This window comes from Sardina pilchardus, chromosome 1 (genome assembly GCF_963854185.1).
Source record: "Sardina pilchardus chromosome 1, fSarPil1.1, whole genome shotgun sequence".
Taxonomy (NCBI): Eukaryota; Metazoa; Chordata; class Actinopteri; order Clupeiformes; family Clupeidae; genus Sardina; species Sardina pilchardus.
Window position 1 is genome coordinate 43,039,051 of NC_084994.1, and position 15,315 is coordinate 43,054,365.

The following is a 15,315-nucleotide window of genomic DNA, read 5'->3' on the forward strand; positions in this document are numbered from 1 at the left end:
GAGTATGTTTTTCTTTTGAAAGGTTGATCTCATGCTTTTGTCTTTAGATGATGCTGAAGCCATTAAAAGTTTGGCACAGTCTTGCCAGCACCCTGAACCTCCGTGTCCATGTTTATTATGACCGCCGTGAAGCGTCATACATACACACAGGTACACACACCTTCACATTCATGCACGTACACACACATGTATAAACACAAACAAACAAAGACACACACATACACACACAGTAGACAAGTAGGCATAGACCTCTGAAGTTCGCCTACAAAAAGGATCCAAAGCTGCCATCTTTGCCCATATAAGGAGATCCAGGAGTTAATTGAAGCTAACTGCCTATGGCAAGTTGCATTGTAAGTTAGCTCTGGGGTAGCAAAGATCAAAGTGTGCCATCTTCACCGAAGATCACAATATCCACTAGACGGCAGTGGACAAAACTGCGTAGCGAAAAACGTCTGCATTTCCAATGTCATCATCCCCGCGAGAGTTTAACAGGTGCGATAATTGAAAATCCCCATGTTATTTTCCCATAGAAAAAATCTCAAGATACCGGATCTCCTTATTTGGGCAAAGATGGTAGCTTTTTTGTAGGCGAACTTCAGAGGTCTATAGCCATGCACACACACATAAGTGTACACGCATGCATGCACAAACACACCCACATGCATGCACACCCCCCACCCCCCCATACACACAAACATGCACACACATACATACAAACACACACACACCATTAACCCCCCCCCCACACACACACACACACACACTCACAAGTGAACAGAAACATAAAACACACACAAACACAAGCAAGCAGACACACACACACACACACACACACACACACACACTTTTTGTCGGACAAAATCGTGGACGTCACTGTCATGGAGAAAACAAGAAAAGTTTTTACACATGAATTCATGTTAACTAAATGTTTTGAGTTATCATGAGTTAATTAATTTACTCATGCATTAATTATACATGAAAAGCTTATTAATTAACATGAATTAATTGTCTGTCATTAATGACATCAGGTATGGACAACAAATCATCTTGAGCATTAGGTACAGTCGATAAATCATTAAGAATAATGATCAATTACACATGATCATGTTGATTTCTTGGTTTTTGAAACCACTCCTTACTCCTTACTTCTGCTCCTTACCAAACCCTCTTGCTTCATCTTCTAGGTGCCTCAGTTGCTTGCAACCCAGGGGTGCATGCACGTATCTGTGCAGTGACTCGATCCCTGCAGAGCATTTTGGCTGAGAATAGACTCTGCCAAGCTTGGTTTCTCTTAACAATCACTCAGTTTCAGCTACGACATGGCTTTATGCTCTTCACTTGTACCGCTCACTTCATTGCCCAACCCACTCCTGCTGAGATGCTCTCATTCTCTAAATTTTGATCTGGTCATTCAAGTCTTCTATTGTTCCAAGCACAACTCCAACATCTACCAATGCTATTGAAATGGGCACAGACCGTTACATCTTTAGGTTATATTGCAGCAGAAATGGTCTAGCACCCAGATAACAAACTCCTTATTGTCCAAATTTGGCCGAAACTGACAATACCAAATGTATAGATACTATAGATCGATACTTTATTGATTCCCAAAGGGGAAAATTCAAGTCTACAGCCAGAATGTTCGCTCTCTGGGCAGCTCTGCCAGGGTTCTTGGATACCTTTCTTAGATTCCCAGTGAAAGTCTTTTCAACTTGCTTGCATTCTTTGGGATGCTTTTGGTTTCTTCTCGACTTCTGCCAGCGCAGTAAGTTCCTGCATGATCCCTGCTAAGCACTGCATGTAATGACCCTGAGCTCCGCTATGGTAAGCAGTACCGCTCGTACTGACCCTGAGCTCCGCAACTGCATGCCGTACACTCCTGCACTGACCCCAAGTTCCGCAACTGCAAGCTGTACTATCCTGCACTGACCCCAAGCTCTGCAACTGCAAGCTGTACTATCCTGCACTGACCCCAAGCTCTGCAACTGCAAGCTGTACTATCCTGCACTGACCCCAAGCTCTGCAACTGCAAGCTGTACTATCCTGCACTGACCCCAAGCTCTGCAACTGCATGTCGTACACTCCTGCACTGACCCCAAGCTCTGCAACTGCAAGCTGTACTATCCTGCACTGACCCCAAGCTCTGCAACTGCAAGCTGTACTATCCTGCACTGACCCCAAGCTCTGCAACTGCATGTCGTACACTCCTGCACTGACCCCAAGCTCTGCAACTGCAAGCTGTACTATCCTGCACTGACCCCAAGCTCTGCAACTGCAAGCTGTATTCCCATGCACTGACCTGTGTTGCCCTGTAATGACCCGAGCTCTGCTACTGCGAGTTCGTTGCCCTGCATGTCAAAGTTAACCTTGAGGTCTTAAGCTAACTACATCGCACTATGCTGCTCCTCTGCTTCGGCGGACCCTCTCTTCGCAACAGCCAACATTGCCTGGCAGATCTAGCTTTAAAAAAATATTATTATTATTTTTTTTTTTGGCCGGCGGTCGTCCGAGTTCAACACTTACATCAGATCGAACCTTTACACTTCAAATCTCAATCTCAATGACAATACATACTGTAATATTCAAGGTGGCAGGGTCCTGGTCAGGGGTCCCCACATTACTGGCTTTGTTGGGGTGCTCACAGAGATCACACCAAATGCTGCCGGCACAGTCTGGTTGGTGTGATACAGCGGTGCACTTCAGGACCCCGGCCTGCGACCTTGCCCAATTTGCTATCTCCGCGTAATTATAATCATAATGTTTCTGCTACTTAAATCGCAATAGTCTCCTAGCTCAGGTCTAGTCTGGTCCCCTTATTTGTGCTGCATTTGTCCGTCGTCTGGCATCTTGCCTGGCCTCCGCAGCAGGTCAGCCACGATATCATGTTAAGCTTCACGGGTGCCCGCGGTCGTCACTCCGAGCTGACGTCTGCCAGCGCAGTTATCGCCCGGCGCGATCCCATGATGCACTTCACGACCACGAGCGGTAATGCCAGCGCAGAGCCACCGTGCTCACGAGAAGCTTGTCGGGACCCTGACTAGTGACCTACACCAAGCACTCCCACATTTATTTATCTGGCAAATTTTGGATAGTGAACTTTTGAAATGAAGTTCATAACGTATGTTCGAGAGGAACGTGACGAAACTTTGCCACGCCTCCACTTCCTATAAACTTGATCGCTTAGTCAATGCTCACCTGCCGGTGCTTCTGCAGCGTTTTTCTCGCTAGCAACCCACCACCTCCCCATTCGCCTCCCGTTCGTCTCCCGCTTGCCTCCCGTCTCACTTATGTCTGGGGGTGCTCACAGAGATCACACCAAATGCTGCCGGCGCAGTCTGGTTGGTGTGATACAGCGGTGCACTTCAGGACCCCGGCCTGCGACCTTGCCCAATTTGCTATCTCCGCGTAATTATAATCATAATGTTTCTGCTACTTAAATTGCAATAGTCTCCTAGCTCAGGTCTAGTCTGGTCCCCTTATTCGTGCTGCATTTATCCGTCGTCTGGCATCTTGCCTGGCCTCCGCAGCAGGTCAGCCACGATATCATGTTAAGCTTCACGAGTGCCCGCGGTCGTCACTCCGGGCTGACGTCTGCCAGCGCAGTTATCGCCCGGCGTGATCCCATGATGCACTTCACGACCACGAGCGGTAATGCCAGCGCAGAGCCACCGTGCTCACGAGAAGCTCGTCGGGACCCTGACTAGTGACCTACACAAAGCACTCCCACATTTATTTATCTGGCAAATTTCGGATAGTGAACTTTTGAATTCATGAAAATTCATGTACCCTTATTGTAAAGTGTTACCTAACATTTTAATTTATTTCAAATGTAACATGAAAAAAAATGTCAAATGAGTATTAAATGTTGTCAGAATAGTGTCAAGTTAATTGCACATAAATACAGAATGTTGGCTTTGCATATAGCACTGGACTTTGAACTAACTTGCACCTTTGCAGTTTCTACACCTGCATCCTGTATCGTACAGTAACTATTAATAGTGTTCAATACTGTTCTTTTTTTCTGTAGCAGCATGACATAAACCTTAGTGACATTTGGTCAGAGGTATGGAACAAATTAAGCTAATTATGCTAAAGCGCTGAAGTACACATCGTTCAGCTAAGTCTTAACCTAACTCAACATCAGCAGCATGGCTGTGATCATTTGCCCTTTTGCTGTGTCCGTCTTTGTTGCTCTAGGTCACAGTGTACCTGCATCCTGTCTCATATAACTTCAAATGACTTTTTTTCTGCATCAGTATTGCATGCGCCTCTGTGACATTTAGTCCAAATTGTAGCACAGAGACTTGTTCACAGCTTGTGTTCCAGAAATACTCAACACAACCCAACTGTCATCCAGAGGTATGTTAAAAGATCAGGGTGGATCAAGTCATCATATGGCTTTGACTGAGTTAAATTATTCATAACTTAACATAACTAAACTGTCAAAGGATCACATCATTTGACTAAGCATCAATCATATTTTACAGTGAAGCTGCTGTAACCTGGAGGCTGAAATTTGTGATAATATGTCAGCAGAGACTCGCATGTTGTCTGTGGTGTGATGTTATGTTTTCAATACAGTACAGTATATTTGACCTGATGTTTCACAGAACTAACAAAGCTCTGTAGGATTAGTTCTTCTATTTGTGGCACCTGTCAAAACTCTAGGAACTGTAGTGAAATATGCATTTTTAAATGACTATATACTGTATTCACAAGACTTGTAGCTGGCAAGAATACCACAGCTTCCTCATTGGACCCCTATTTTGATATCTGAGAATGAATGGCACAGGATTGAATGGATATCATCAACTCCAAGCATTGCATCCTTTTTGGTGTTGTAAAGTTTTAGCACCAGCATGATAACATCAAACTACAGACTGAATTGTACTCTTTTTGATTGCAGGCAGAGCAAGATGTGCTTTTTAAAGGCATGAAGGTATTTTTGTTGCATTTTCTCCTGAGGCTAACAGGTATGATGCGTTACAAACCTTACACAATTACATACAGTCAAAAATAACGTATGAGTGTGATACAGTATATACAGGAAATGTTGTTTCTTAGACGCTGCTTCCTGTTTTGTTAACAAAATCCAATCAAGTTTAGCTGTAATGTTTGTGACAGTAGTGCATATTTTCCCTCATATTTTGTTTTGGTGGTGTTTCAGCGATCCAGTGTGATGGGAGTATGACCTACTCCTCTACACAAGTCTGTGGTCTTAAAGGGACATCAGTAGTCCTTCCCTGCACATACCAGTATGCTAATGGGGACACATACGGGGGAGGAGAGTGGTACGAAGAGAAGAGTGGGAGAGTCATAAAACACAGTCACTCTAAATATCCTGACTGCAGCCTGAACATAGACAACCTTTCATATGGAGACTCTGGTGTTTATCAGTTTCGGTTTCATACACTCTCACACTTGAAATGGATAACAAGCAAACCTGGCATTACACTGGCTGTTACAGGTAATGTGTAAGGGTTAGAAATGATGTCATTTTATCAGTATTTCTGGTTGATAATTTAAGGTGGTCAACGTCTTATACCTCCCTCATGACTCATGACCCTGAACAGATCTGAGCGTAGAGGACGTTTCTGCACAGGAACAGAATCTGACTGAAGTGACCTGCAGCACCTCCTGCAGTTTGCACCCTAAACTCCAGTATGTCTGGTACAAGACTGGACAGATTCTACAAGACAGAACCACAGCCTCCATACCAGTCTATGAAGTGGCCAGTTACTCCTGTGCAGTGAGAGGTCGAGAAGATCTACGCTCCCCAGCAGTCTGTGAGTACAGATCACCTTCAGTCTCACATCAAGACTTCTTCAGTTCTACCAGAAAAAAAAAAATCATCAGAGAGCAGGACTTACATTTGGACAATATTTTAATCCAGAATGGATTTTACAAAGTGCTTTGTTGTATTAAACAATAATGTGCACGTTGTGCCAGTAGCTTTCCTTATTTATGAAGGTTTTGGTGCTGTGTGTGATTATAGGTGTTCCAGATAAACTGTGCTGGGGTGTGTCCTACTCCTATGAGAATATCTGTGTATTAATGGGCTCATCAGTGGACATTTCATGCACTTACTGGTATCCAAGAGATGACAGCATCAAGGAAATGTTTTGGGTTCACAACCAAAAATCTATGCATCGTCATGCTGGTGAGAAAGAAAATAGTTGTACCCTGAGACTGGAAGACATCAGAGAGAGTCACTCTGGAGAGTATACCTTCAGCTTTACAACAGGAAAGGGGCAGAATTACTCTGGATTACCTGGAGTTAACATCTCTGTTACAGGTAGTATTTTACTGAAGTTTAATGCAGTTTAAGGATTTTAATGCATTTTGTCTACATACATAATTTCATTGCATTGTGGTTTTTATAGATCTGCAGGTGTGGGCACATCCTGATACAGTGAAAGAGAGAGACAAAGCCACCCTCACCTGTAATACTACCTGTACTCTGAGTAACGACACCACCTTCATCTGGTACAAGAATGGGCAGCCTGTGACTGATAAAAACTCAACCAGAGACAACAAGCTCCATCTAAACCTAGTCAGCAGTGAGGATGCAGGCAGTTACTCATGTGCTGTTAGAGGATATGAGAGTCTCTCTTCAACAACTGTCTCTCTCACTGTCCGATGTAAGTAAACATGCCTGAAAAGTTGCAGTCTGTGATTCTGATGAAAGGTTGTTGATGTTGGAACTCAACTGTCAATCAAATCAATTGCTGTACATAAGAGTGTTTAATGTTGTTAATCGCTTGTCATTTCAATGTGCAGAGCCAGGGCTGTATGTGAATAACAACTAAAGGACTGAATTGACAGAAGATGAGCTGCCATGAGCTGAATTTCACAAAAAAATGATATGGATAAGAATCACAGATATTAATGAATTGGTGGTGACAGATTGACATTGACACAATCTTACATGCATGTGTTTTTATATTTGCCAAATCATAAAAAACTAAAACCTATAACCTAGATATAACAGACAAGCCAAAGACTGTCTTCACATAAGTGATATTAGTATATTATCACACGATCATAGTATTTTCCCCTTAAGCCAATAACGTAATAACCAGCAAATAACATAATAACTTATTATTTGGGCTTTATTTAAAAATGGACATAAGGATTATGCTATTGGCTGTTACAGGCCTCATAAGAGTTTGTCAAATTTCTCTCTCTCTCTCTCTTTCTCTGTCACAACCCACAACACCCCTGTAACCCCCCTCCCTCTCTCTCTTTCTCTCACACACACACAGCAATGAAGGTGGGCATCATGTTATTTGTTTTGGTAAAAGGGGTGACGTCTCTACTGGCTGTGGGAGCTTTGATTGCGGTCACTGTAACTTGTGTAAGGTGCGTTTCTTTCAAATATTTTCCCCCCCAATGTTGTTATTGTCATGATGTTTGCACAAAACTGAATTGGCTACAGTATTTGATTTGTAACTATTATTAATCACTTATGTTCACAGAGGTACAAGACGTAAAAGAAACGATGTGCAGGTACTGAATCTTTTCAAATTATGATGAAGTTTCAATGTGTGTGTTTGTGTGTGTGTGTGTGTGTGTGTGTGCGCGCATTCCATTCATCAAACTAACAAGTCTTACTGGGAAGCTACACCACCATGCTGAAAAAAATAAATAGTTTGACCAGCTTAAGGTAGTTTGCTGGTTTTGCTTGTCGTACCACCTCAAGCTGGTAATTTTAGTCGGAAGAAATCCAGCAAAGACCAGCTAAAAGCAGCTAAAAGCAGCTACCAAAATAAGCTGATTTCTAGCTGCGTTTTCTCCAACAATTACCTTCCACTATTCAATGGAACTACACCAGATGTGATAGTGGCATGTACATTCAAAACACGGATTGCTTCAGTTGTGGACAGAGTGTAGGCTATACCAGGTGTTACAGTAACTGCATTTGTTTCATTGTGCGCAGACTGTGAGTGACACGTACATGCCTCTCCAGAGAAGAGCTCAGGACTCAGGAGTGTATGAGACTCTGCAGAGAAGAGAGACGCCCCCTACAGAGATGGAGCTCAAGGATCTTTCATAGACTTTCTTTCATTGTCTTTCAACAGTTGTGTTTTTACAACAAGTGTCTGAACAGCTCCAGTTGATGCTTGTAGCCAAATAAGTCTGTCTGACAGCCTCTTTTCCCACTAGTCATCATATCATTAATATAAACCCTGATCCTAGCCTGAGCCTCAAACTTGTGGCCTTGTTCCCTTTTCAAAATGGATCATAATCATCTGATATTTTTTAGAAGCCTGTGTAGATGTGATGTAAAGCAAATTAAGAGACATTTTGCACCTTCCTCCATACTTCCTCATACAGTACATTTCCCACCTTTCTCCATAGTAGTGAACCAAGTGTGTGGTTGTTTCAAGTAACTCCTTTAGCCTCATTTGGATGATAAGAGTTATATCTTTGGAGGATTGAATACAATTTATGCATATGCGTATTCGTCTTTTTTAAATACTATCTATGTGAAGTATCACAATCATTGCAAAGCTGAACTCCAGAAAACTTTGGAAAAACAGAAACATTGAGGCACTCCTGATAAATATAAAAAGCCATAGAACAAATCTTTCACAGGTGAACCAACCTATTAGTTTTTGAGCTTGTGAATGTAATTTCACCACCTCTGTTCTGTGTGGCTACAACTGTATTTGTAAGCTTGAATCAAAGACAAAAGCACCTTTAGGAAAATAGACAGGTCATTTGCTCAACTTTTTGGGCCTAGTTTTCTGTCAAAGTTTTCTCAATGGATTCCTGGTCAGAACCCCTATTGAAACAGATTAAGACTTGGGGCATGTTAAATTTTGTCCAAAAATTCAAGATGGCCGCCGTATGGGCAATTCCATATCAATTGGAACAGGTCCGACACCATGGTCCTCAGTTTTTCCTGATTTTTGGTCAAAATGTTCCTCCATGTCTCATTAGAGGAAAACCAAAATTTTAGCTTGGTATCTTGTTTAGTTTCTGAGATATGGCTCTTCAAATGTGGATAGACGTGTCCTAAAAAAAGGCTGAAAATGCCTGTATTTAATGAGCACCACTTTTTTTTAAACCCCTCTCCTGTCTTAAGCCTACCTATTATTTTCTAAGAATTTGAACACTGGGGCAGTACCCTGTTTAGTTGTCCAATATCACAAAGGAATTATAGTCCTTCCCACCATTGAAGACTTATTCATCGAAACAAACCCATATTTTTTTAAAGCAATGAAAAACAAAAAAACTGTTTTTGTTCTCTTATGGTCATGAATGGATAGCACTCACATTTTTAAAACTTTACATATATATATAGTCCATGAGTAAGAGAACATGTTGAAAAAAAATTGAGATGGTAAGTTTTCGTATTTCGAGGCTATGGGCCTTCAAAGATGGCCAAAATGGTGTTTTTTCCTTAAAATGCCAATTTCATTGCCTTTTTTCAAGGACAAGATGAAATGCAAATCCAACATTTCTTTTTTCCTGCAATAGTATGCCACTTTGTAGACCATGTGAATGTGGTAGATCCGACCTGTCCATTTCAATATCCCCTCAGTACATGTCTGAAGTTAGAAAAAATGAAAAAGTGTCTTGGCTGAAGGAGGTGTTGGTTTGATTTTTATGAACCTCCTAGAAGGACATTATGTGGTTTAACCCCATTTTTTATGTTTGAGGGATCAGATTGCCATCCTGTAAACAGGATAAAAATGTTATATCCCATTTTTACTCTTTATTGATCCCTTAGAATATGTCCAAAAGTTGTCAAAAATGAAAAAGGCGACTAAATTGAGGGGCCAAGTGGATCAAGTCACTCAAGGCTAAAAATGTAATATAAGACAGATGAGATACTGAGGGAGAACACTGTGAAATGTATAACCCCTGTTACGTGGACTTTGAACCCACTGTGTCCCTAACTGAGGTTAAGGGCTAAAAACCACCAACCACCGATCCGGTGGTCTCCAACTTTTTCATATCTCTTGATAGAAAATGTATAGACTTAAAACTCATATATGTTCATCTCTTCATAGCGGTTTTTTGAGACCATCCATGACTTCCTGTGATAACCGGAAATTGGTTTAAAACAGGAAGTAAACTTTAAAAAGGCTGTATCTCTGGGGAAAAAAAACAAAAAGCTGTTGGGGCCAAAGTGTTGAGGCCAAAATCATGGTTTGAGAGATTGTGTAGGAGTATGTTTCAGACCATTTGGAGTTGAGTGCCAACTTTGTATGACATAAAAAAAATCGCCCTTAGGGTTTAACTTGACCAAAAAGTGTAGGCCTCAACAGCTTTTTTTTTTTTTTTTTCCCCAGAGATACAGCCTTTTTAAAGTGTACTTCCTGTTTTAAACCAACATGTATGAGTTTCAAGTCTCAAATTTTCTATCAAGAGATATGAAAAAGTTGGAGACAACCGGATTGGTGGTTGGTGGTTTTTAGCCCTTAACCTCAGTTAACACAGTGGGTTCAAAGGCCATCGTAACAGGGGTTATACATTTCACAGCGTTCTCCCTCAGTATCTCATCTGTCTTATATTACATTTTTAGCCTTGTGTGACTTGATCCACTTGGCCATTTTAAGCCCCTCAATTTAGTCGCCTTTTTCATTTTTGACAACTTTTGGACATATTCTAAGGGGTCAATAAAGAGTAAAAATGGGATATAACATTTTTATCCTGTTTATAGGATGGCATTCCGATCCCTCAAACAGAAAAAAATGGGTTTAAACCCCATATTGTCCTTCTAAGAGGTTCATAAAAATCGAACCAACACCTCCTTCAGCCAAGACAATTTTTCATTTTTTCTAACTTCAGACATGTACTGAGGGGATATTAAAATGGACAGGTCGGATCTACCACATTCACATGGTCTACAAAGTGGCATACTATTGCAGGAGAAAAGAACTGTTGGATTTGCATTCCATCTTGTCCTTGAAAAAAGGCAATGAAATTGGCATTTTTAGGAAAAAACACCATTTTGGCCATCTTTGAAGGCCCATAGCCTCGAATTACGAAAACATACCATCTCAATTTTTTTTCAACATGTTCTCTTACTCATGGACTATATATATATGTAAAGTTTTAAAAATGTGAGTGCTATCCATTCATGACCATAAGAGAACAAAAACAGGTTTTTTGTTTTTCATTGCTTTAAACAAATATGGGTTTGTTTCGATGAATAAGTCTTCAATGGTGGGAAGGACTATAATTCCTTTGTGAGATTGGACAACTAAACAGGGTACTGCCCCAGTGTTCAAATTTTTAGAAAATAATATGGTAGGCTTAAGACAGGAGAGGGGTTTTAAAAAACGTGGTGCTCATTAAATACAGGCATTTTCAGCCTTTTTTTAGGACACGTCTATCCACATTTGAAGAGCCATATCTCAGAAACTAAACAAGATACCAAGCTAAATTTTTGGTTTTCCTCTAATGAGACATGGAGGAACATTTTGACCAAAAATCAGGAAAAGCTGAGGACCATGGTGTCGGACCTGTTCCAACTGATATGGAATTGTCCATACGGCGGCCATCTTGAATTTTTGGACAAAATTTAACATGCCCCAAGTCTTAATCTGTTTCAATAGGGGTTCTGACCAGGAATCCATTGAGAAAACTTTGACAGAAAACTAGGCCCAAAAAGTTGAGCAAATGACCTGTCTAAAAGGCTACATTTGGCTATTTGGGTGAATATGGCAACAGCCTGCACAAACTGTCAAGTCAACAATTGTTTTTGAGTCTGTGAACATAATGTAATTTCAAGGAAGCATGAAGACAATGTCCATTAATACCAGCATCTTGTTCTGACATTGTGCTGAACAGGAAGGGTCTCTCCACAGTACATGAAAAGGTCTCAGCTGCTCCAACAAGATGGGGAGGTGGAGTACATATGTTTCTGTTCACCTCCTATAAAATACTGCCCCCTGGTGGCTTTACTTGGCGACTAAAGGAGACATGACCAGCTTCCCCACTCTTTCCAGTAATGTCTCTCCACTTTAAAATTACCTTAAACAACATTTCAAATTCTCTTTAGACCTGATGGTGACAGTTCACAGCCCTCCCTGCCAACAAAGTCAACAAAGTTGTTGATGACTTACTACAGTCACTACTGGCAATGTTACATTTAAATAAAGTTAAAATTATGCTTTGAGAGAGTGCTGGGTAAATCTTGTTATACTAAAAACAATACCAAATAGACTTTTTGATCTTAATATAAAATTTCTTGGTTAGATTTGATTTTGCAGGATTGGTGAAGAAATGGCCTAGAGCTGTCTGTTCTCTCAGATTGGAACATTCTGATGAAGTGTGGCCATCTATCTTCATTTGAAATGAGACTTCTCAACACAGCAAGTGTAAAAATAGAAGCATGTGTTCATGAGATGTGAAGCAGTTCTGTCTACACCTTCACCACATAACACCAGCACCGCCTTTCCTCTCTGATGAGGTGTTAACATCTCTGGCCCACTCATGACTGAGGCCATTTTGGACAAGTCCCAATAACAGAATCTGATATATTAGTAGTGGCCTTCTGGTCAATCAGATCTTAACTGAAACATTGGCATAAGGGTTCCTTTTTATTTTCTAAATCTAGACTCATAGTTTGATTTGATTATAACGTCAATACCGTAATTTCCCAACTATTAGCCTTATACATTGATTTTGCAACATTTCTTCAGCTATGAGGTTAATACAGGGAGGCAGTTAATATGATGTTAATATGGTTTTGTTTCTTTTAACTGACATAAAACACTGTCCTGCGGCTTATACACAATGTGGCTTACAGTATAAGCAGATACTGTAAGCAGGCTGAAAGTCTAGCAGCACCAGCACCTTGACCACAACACTGAGCAGGATTTTAACTGCATCCTCACTTGCTCTCTCTCACACACACACTCAGTTATGAGCAGGGCTATCTCTTGCAAAAGTCTCAATGATCCCCTTTCTTCTGACAAGTCGTGTTAGTGGCCATTCATTCAGAGTCAGACTACATCCAACTGAAGGTAGGTCAACTGGATCTTATCTGAAAAATCTTTCTAGCATTTTATTATGGACTTTTGTTAAGGGTTAACTAAATAAAACTATACACAAAGCGTTTAAATGTTTACATTTCAAGGGATCGTAATATAGGCTATATGTAACCAATGACTGATGAGCACAGGAAAAGAGAAAGTGATGTTTGTAAGTCTGGATTCCCAACAACAAAAACAATTCCCTTCAACAAATACATAAACAATACTCCTGTACAATAGCAGTCTCTGGTGTTATAGTATTTTGGTGAAGGAATGGCTTTAAGCTCCATTCTTTCAGCTTGGTAGATTGGGAGATCCCTTTTCTGAGGAATAGAACTCAACTAAACTCACACAGCAGATGAGGCTTTGAGTTCCAATGACTCCCTCTATTTTTGGGTATTATTATTTAAACAAAATATTGATATTTCAAATGGATGTGTAGAATCTCTGAATTAACCAATGCTATAGTATTCCATGACGTACACAGGGAAACTATGCATTTGTAATACTCAATATCCCTAATTATTTTCTGAATAAGAGGCATCCATTTTGATATAGTATAACAGGTCATTCCCAGAGGTCATGTTATATTAGTTGACAGAGTTATTGAGGTACAGTAATGGAAGGGACTTTAGGATGTGTGATGCAGATGAAATGCTCTGTCTATCTTATGGCATCATTTAGATCATTATCAGAGGTCCTATTATGTCAGTTGTTAACTGAGCTGGTTATTAAACTGAAAGTCCAGCAGCACCAGTACCTTGACCACAGCAATTGAGCAGAATTCATCCTCCCCTCCTGCTCTCTCTCTGATGAGGTGTTGTTGACAACTTTCCTACACTCAGTTATGAGTAGGTCTATCTCTTGCACAAGTCTCAACAACAGCATCTCTTTTACTCTGACTAGTCAGGTCATGTTGGCGGCCATCTTTCAGACTGCACCCTTTAGAATGTCAAGCTGTTGGACCTGCAGTAAGTGATAATATATGATCAGTTTAACCCTGGCATCACTTTCAACTTCATGTTGGGCCCAGCTGGAATTGATTGGCTTAACAAATGTATACAGTATGTCTTGTGAACCAAAGGACATAATAAGGAGATACTGTAGGCCTACGTTTATATACTGTATTTTATTTTCTCAAGGTGATATTTGATTTTCTCTAGCCTATTTTTGTTCAACTTGTCCAAACATTATAGTAATTATCTTCAAGAGAGTTTTTTTATGCATTTTTCTTGATTTAAAGCCTTAATTTCTTATTTATGTATTACTTGAAATATTTTGAAGCACTTTTGGTATTTTGCTGATTTAACAATGTAACAATATAGGCTACATAATCTGCCATTGTCAAACCTTGCACCACTCAGTCAATACCTTGTCTCTGACAAGGTTGATTTCTAAAGCATAGTCTATATCTATTTTTACCAGAGTCACAACAATGTAGCAATCCAAAATTACGTAACTAAGAAACATTTGCTATGATACTAGAATACTTGAGTTGGTAATGTCGTGAATCTGAGGGGAATGCTGTCCTGTATATTTAATGAAAGTTTCACATAGTGTTTTCTTGTATTTCCCCTTGGGATCAATAAAGTATCCATCTTATCTATCTATCTACAAATCACAATGGGAAATTCTGTGTATCATAAAATCTGTAAAACAACATCTGTAATCTGCATTTAAGTCTACAAGTTTACATCTACTTTACAGTTGCAGTGAGAGACAGTCATGTCATTTCAAGCCACAATCATATTTGTAGGAATTGTGCTATCCCTGTGTCTTCCAGGTAAGACTTGATAACTGATCTTTGATTCAACAAATATGAACAAATGATGCTTTTGTAAAGTTTCTGGTTTTCATGAGCATACGGTATTTAACATATGCATTCAGCCTTTGATTTAAATGTTCTATGTATGTAGGAGGATGCTTTTAGCCATCTGTATTGGATTAATCATACAATGTCATGACTACTGAAAGTACCATTTAATTCATATAATTATCTTGAAGTTGATCGATGTTTCACTTTGACTTGACGTTTTTTCAGGTGTGCAAAGTTGGCACTCTGTGACCTACAATCCTTCAAGCGTCTGTGGTCTTAAAGGGGCATCAGTGGTCCTGCCCTGCACATATCACTATTCTTGGATTGGTCACTATATCGGAGGAGAGTGGCACAAAAAGGAAAAAGGCAAAATAAGAGACTGTAACCCTCCTGATTATGTCTGCAGTCTGAAAATAGACAAACTGTCAAATGATCACTCTGGTGTTTATCACTTTCAGTTTTACACATCCCTACACCGTAGCTGGATAACAGGCAATGGTGTCA

The 15,315-nt window shown here is 40.3% G+C and overlaps 2 protein-coding genes across 2 annotated transcripts in view; both read left to right on the forward strand.

Annotated features, from left to right (window-relative positions):
• The window catches only part of LOC134079091 (zinc finger protein 665-like), a gene marked incomplete at its 5' end in the record, with an annotated part of 2,000 nt that extends 1,917 nt beyond the window's left edge, over positions 1-83 (forward strand). The window contains one exon of the mRNA XM_062535263.1: positions 1-83. This exon is cut by the window's left edge and continues 1,917 nt beyond it.
• Positions 84-5,269: 5,186 nt separating this feature from the next.
• On the forward strand, positions 5,270-8,056 carry LOC134079100 (sialoadhesin-like). The gene is made up of 7 exons (XM_062535275.1): positions 5,270-5,467; positions 5,574-5,786; positions 5,996-6,295; positions 6,384-6,641; positions 7,266-7,362; positions 7,479-7,509; positions 7,970-8,056. The coding sequence occupies exons 3-7, from the start codon at positions 6,055-6,057 to the stop codon at positions 8,054-8,056; spliced, it is 714 nt and encodes a 237-aa protein (XP_062391259.1). The 5' UTR covers positions 5,270-5,467; positions 5,574-5,786; positions 5,996-6,054.
• Positions 8,057-15,315: the final 7,259 nt, after the last annotated feature.

Bases quoted from the DNA above. Each gene is read 5' to 3' on its own strand.
- LOC134079100 (XM_062535275.1), top strand. From the start codon at position 6,055: ATGGGCTCATCAGTGGACATTTCATGCACTTACTGGTATCCAAGAGAT. The intron at 6,642-7,265 runs GTAAGTAAACAT...ACACACACACAG, and splicing joins TGTCTCTCTCACTGTCCGAT to CAATGAAGGTGGGCATCATG. The intron at 7,510-7,969 runs GTACTGAATCTT...ATGCCTCTCCAG, and splicing joins GTAAAAGAAACGATGTGCAG to AGAAGAGCTCAGGACTCAGG.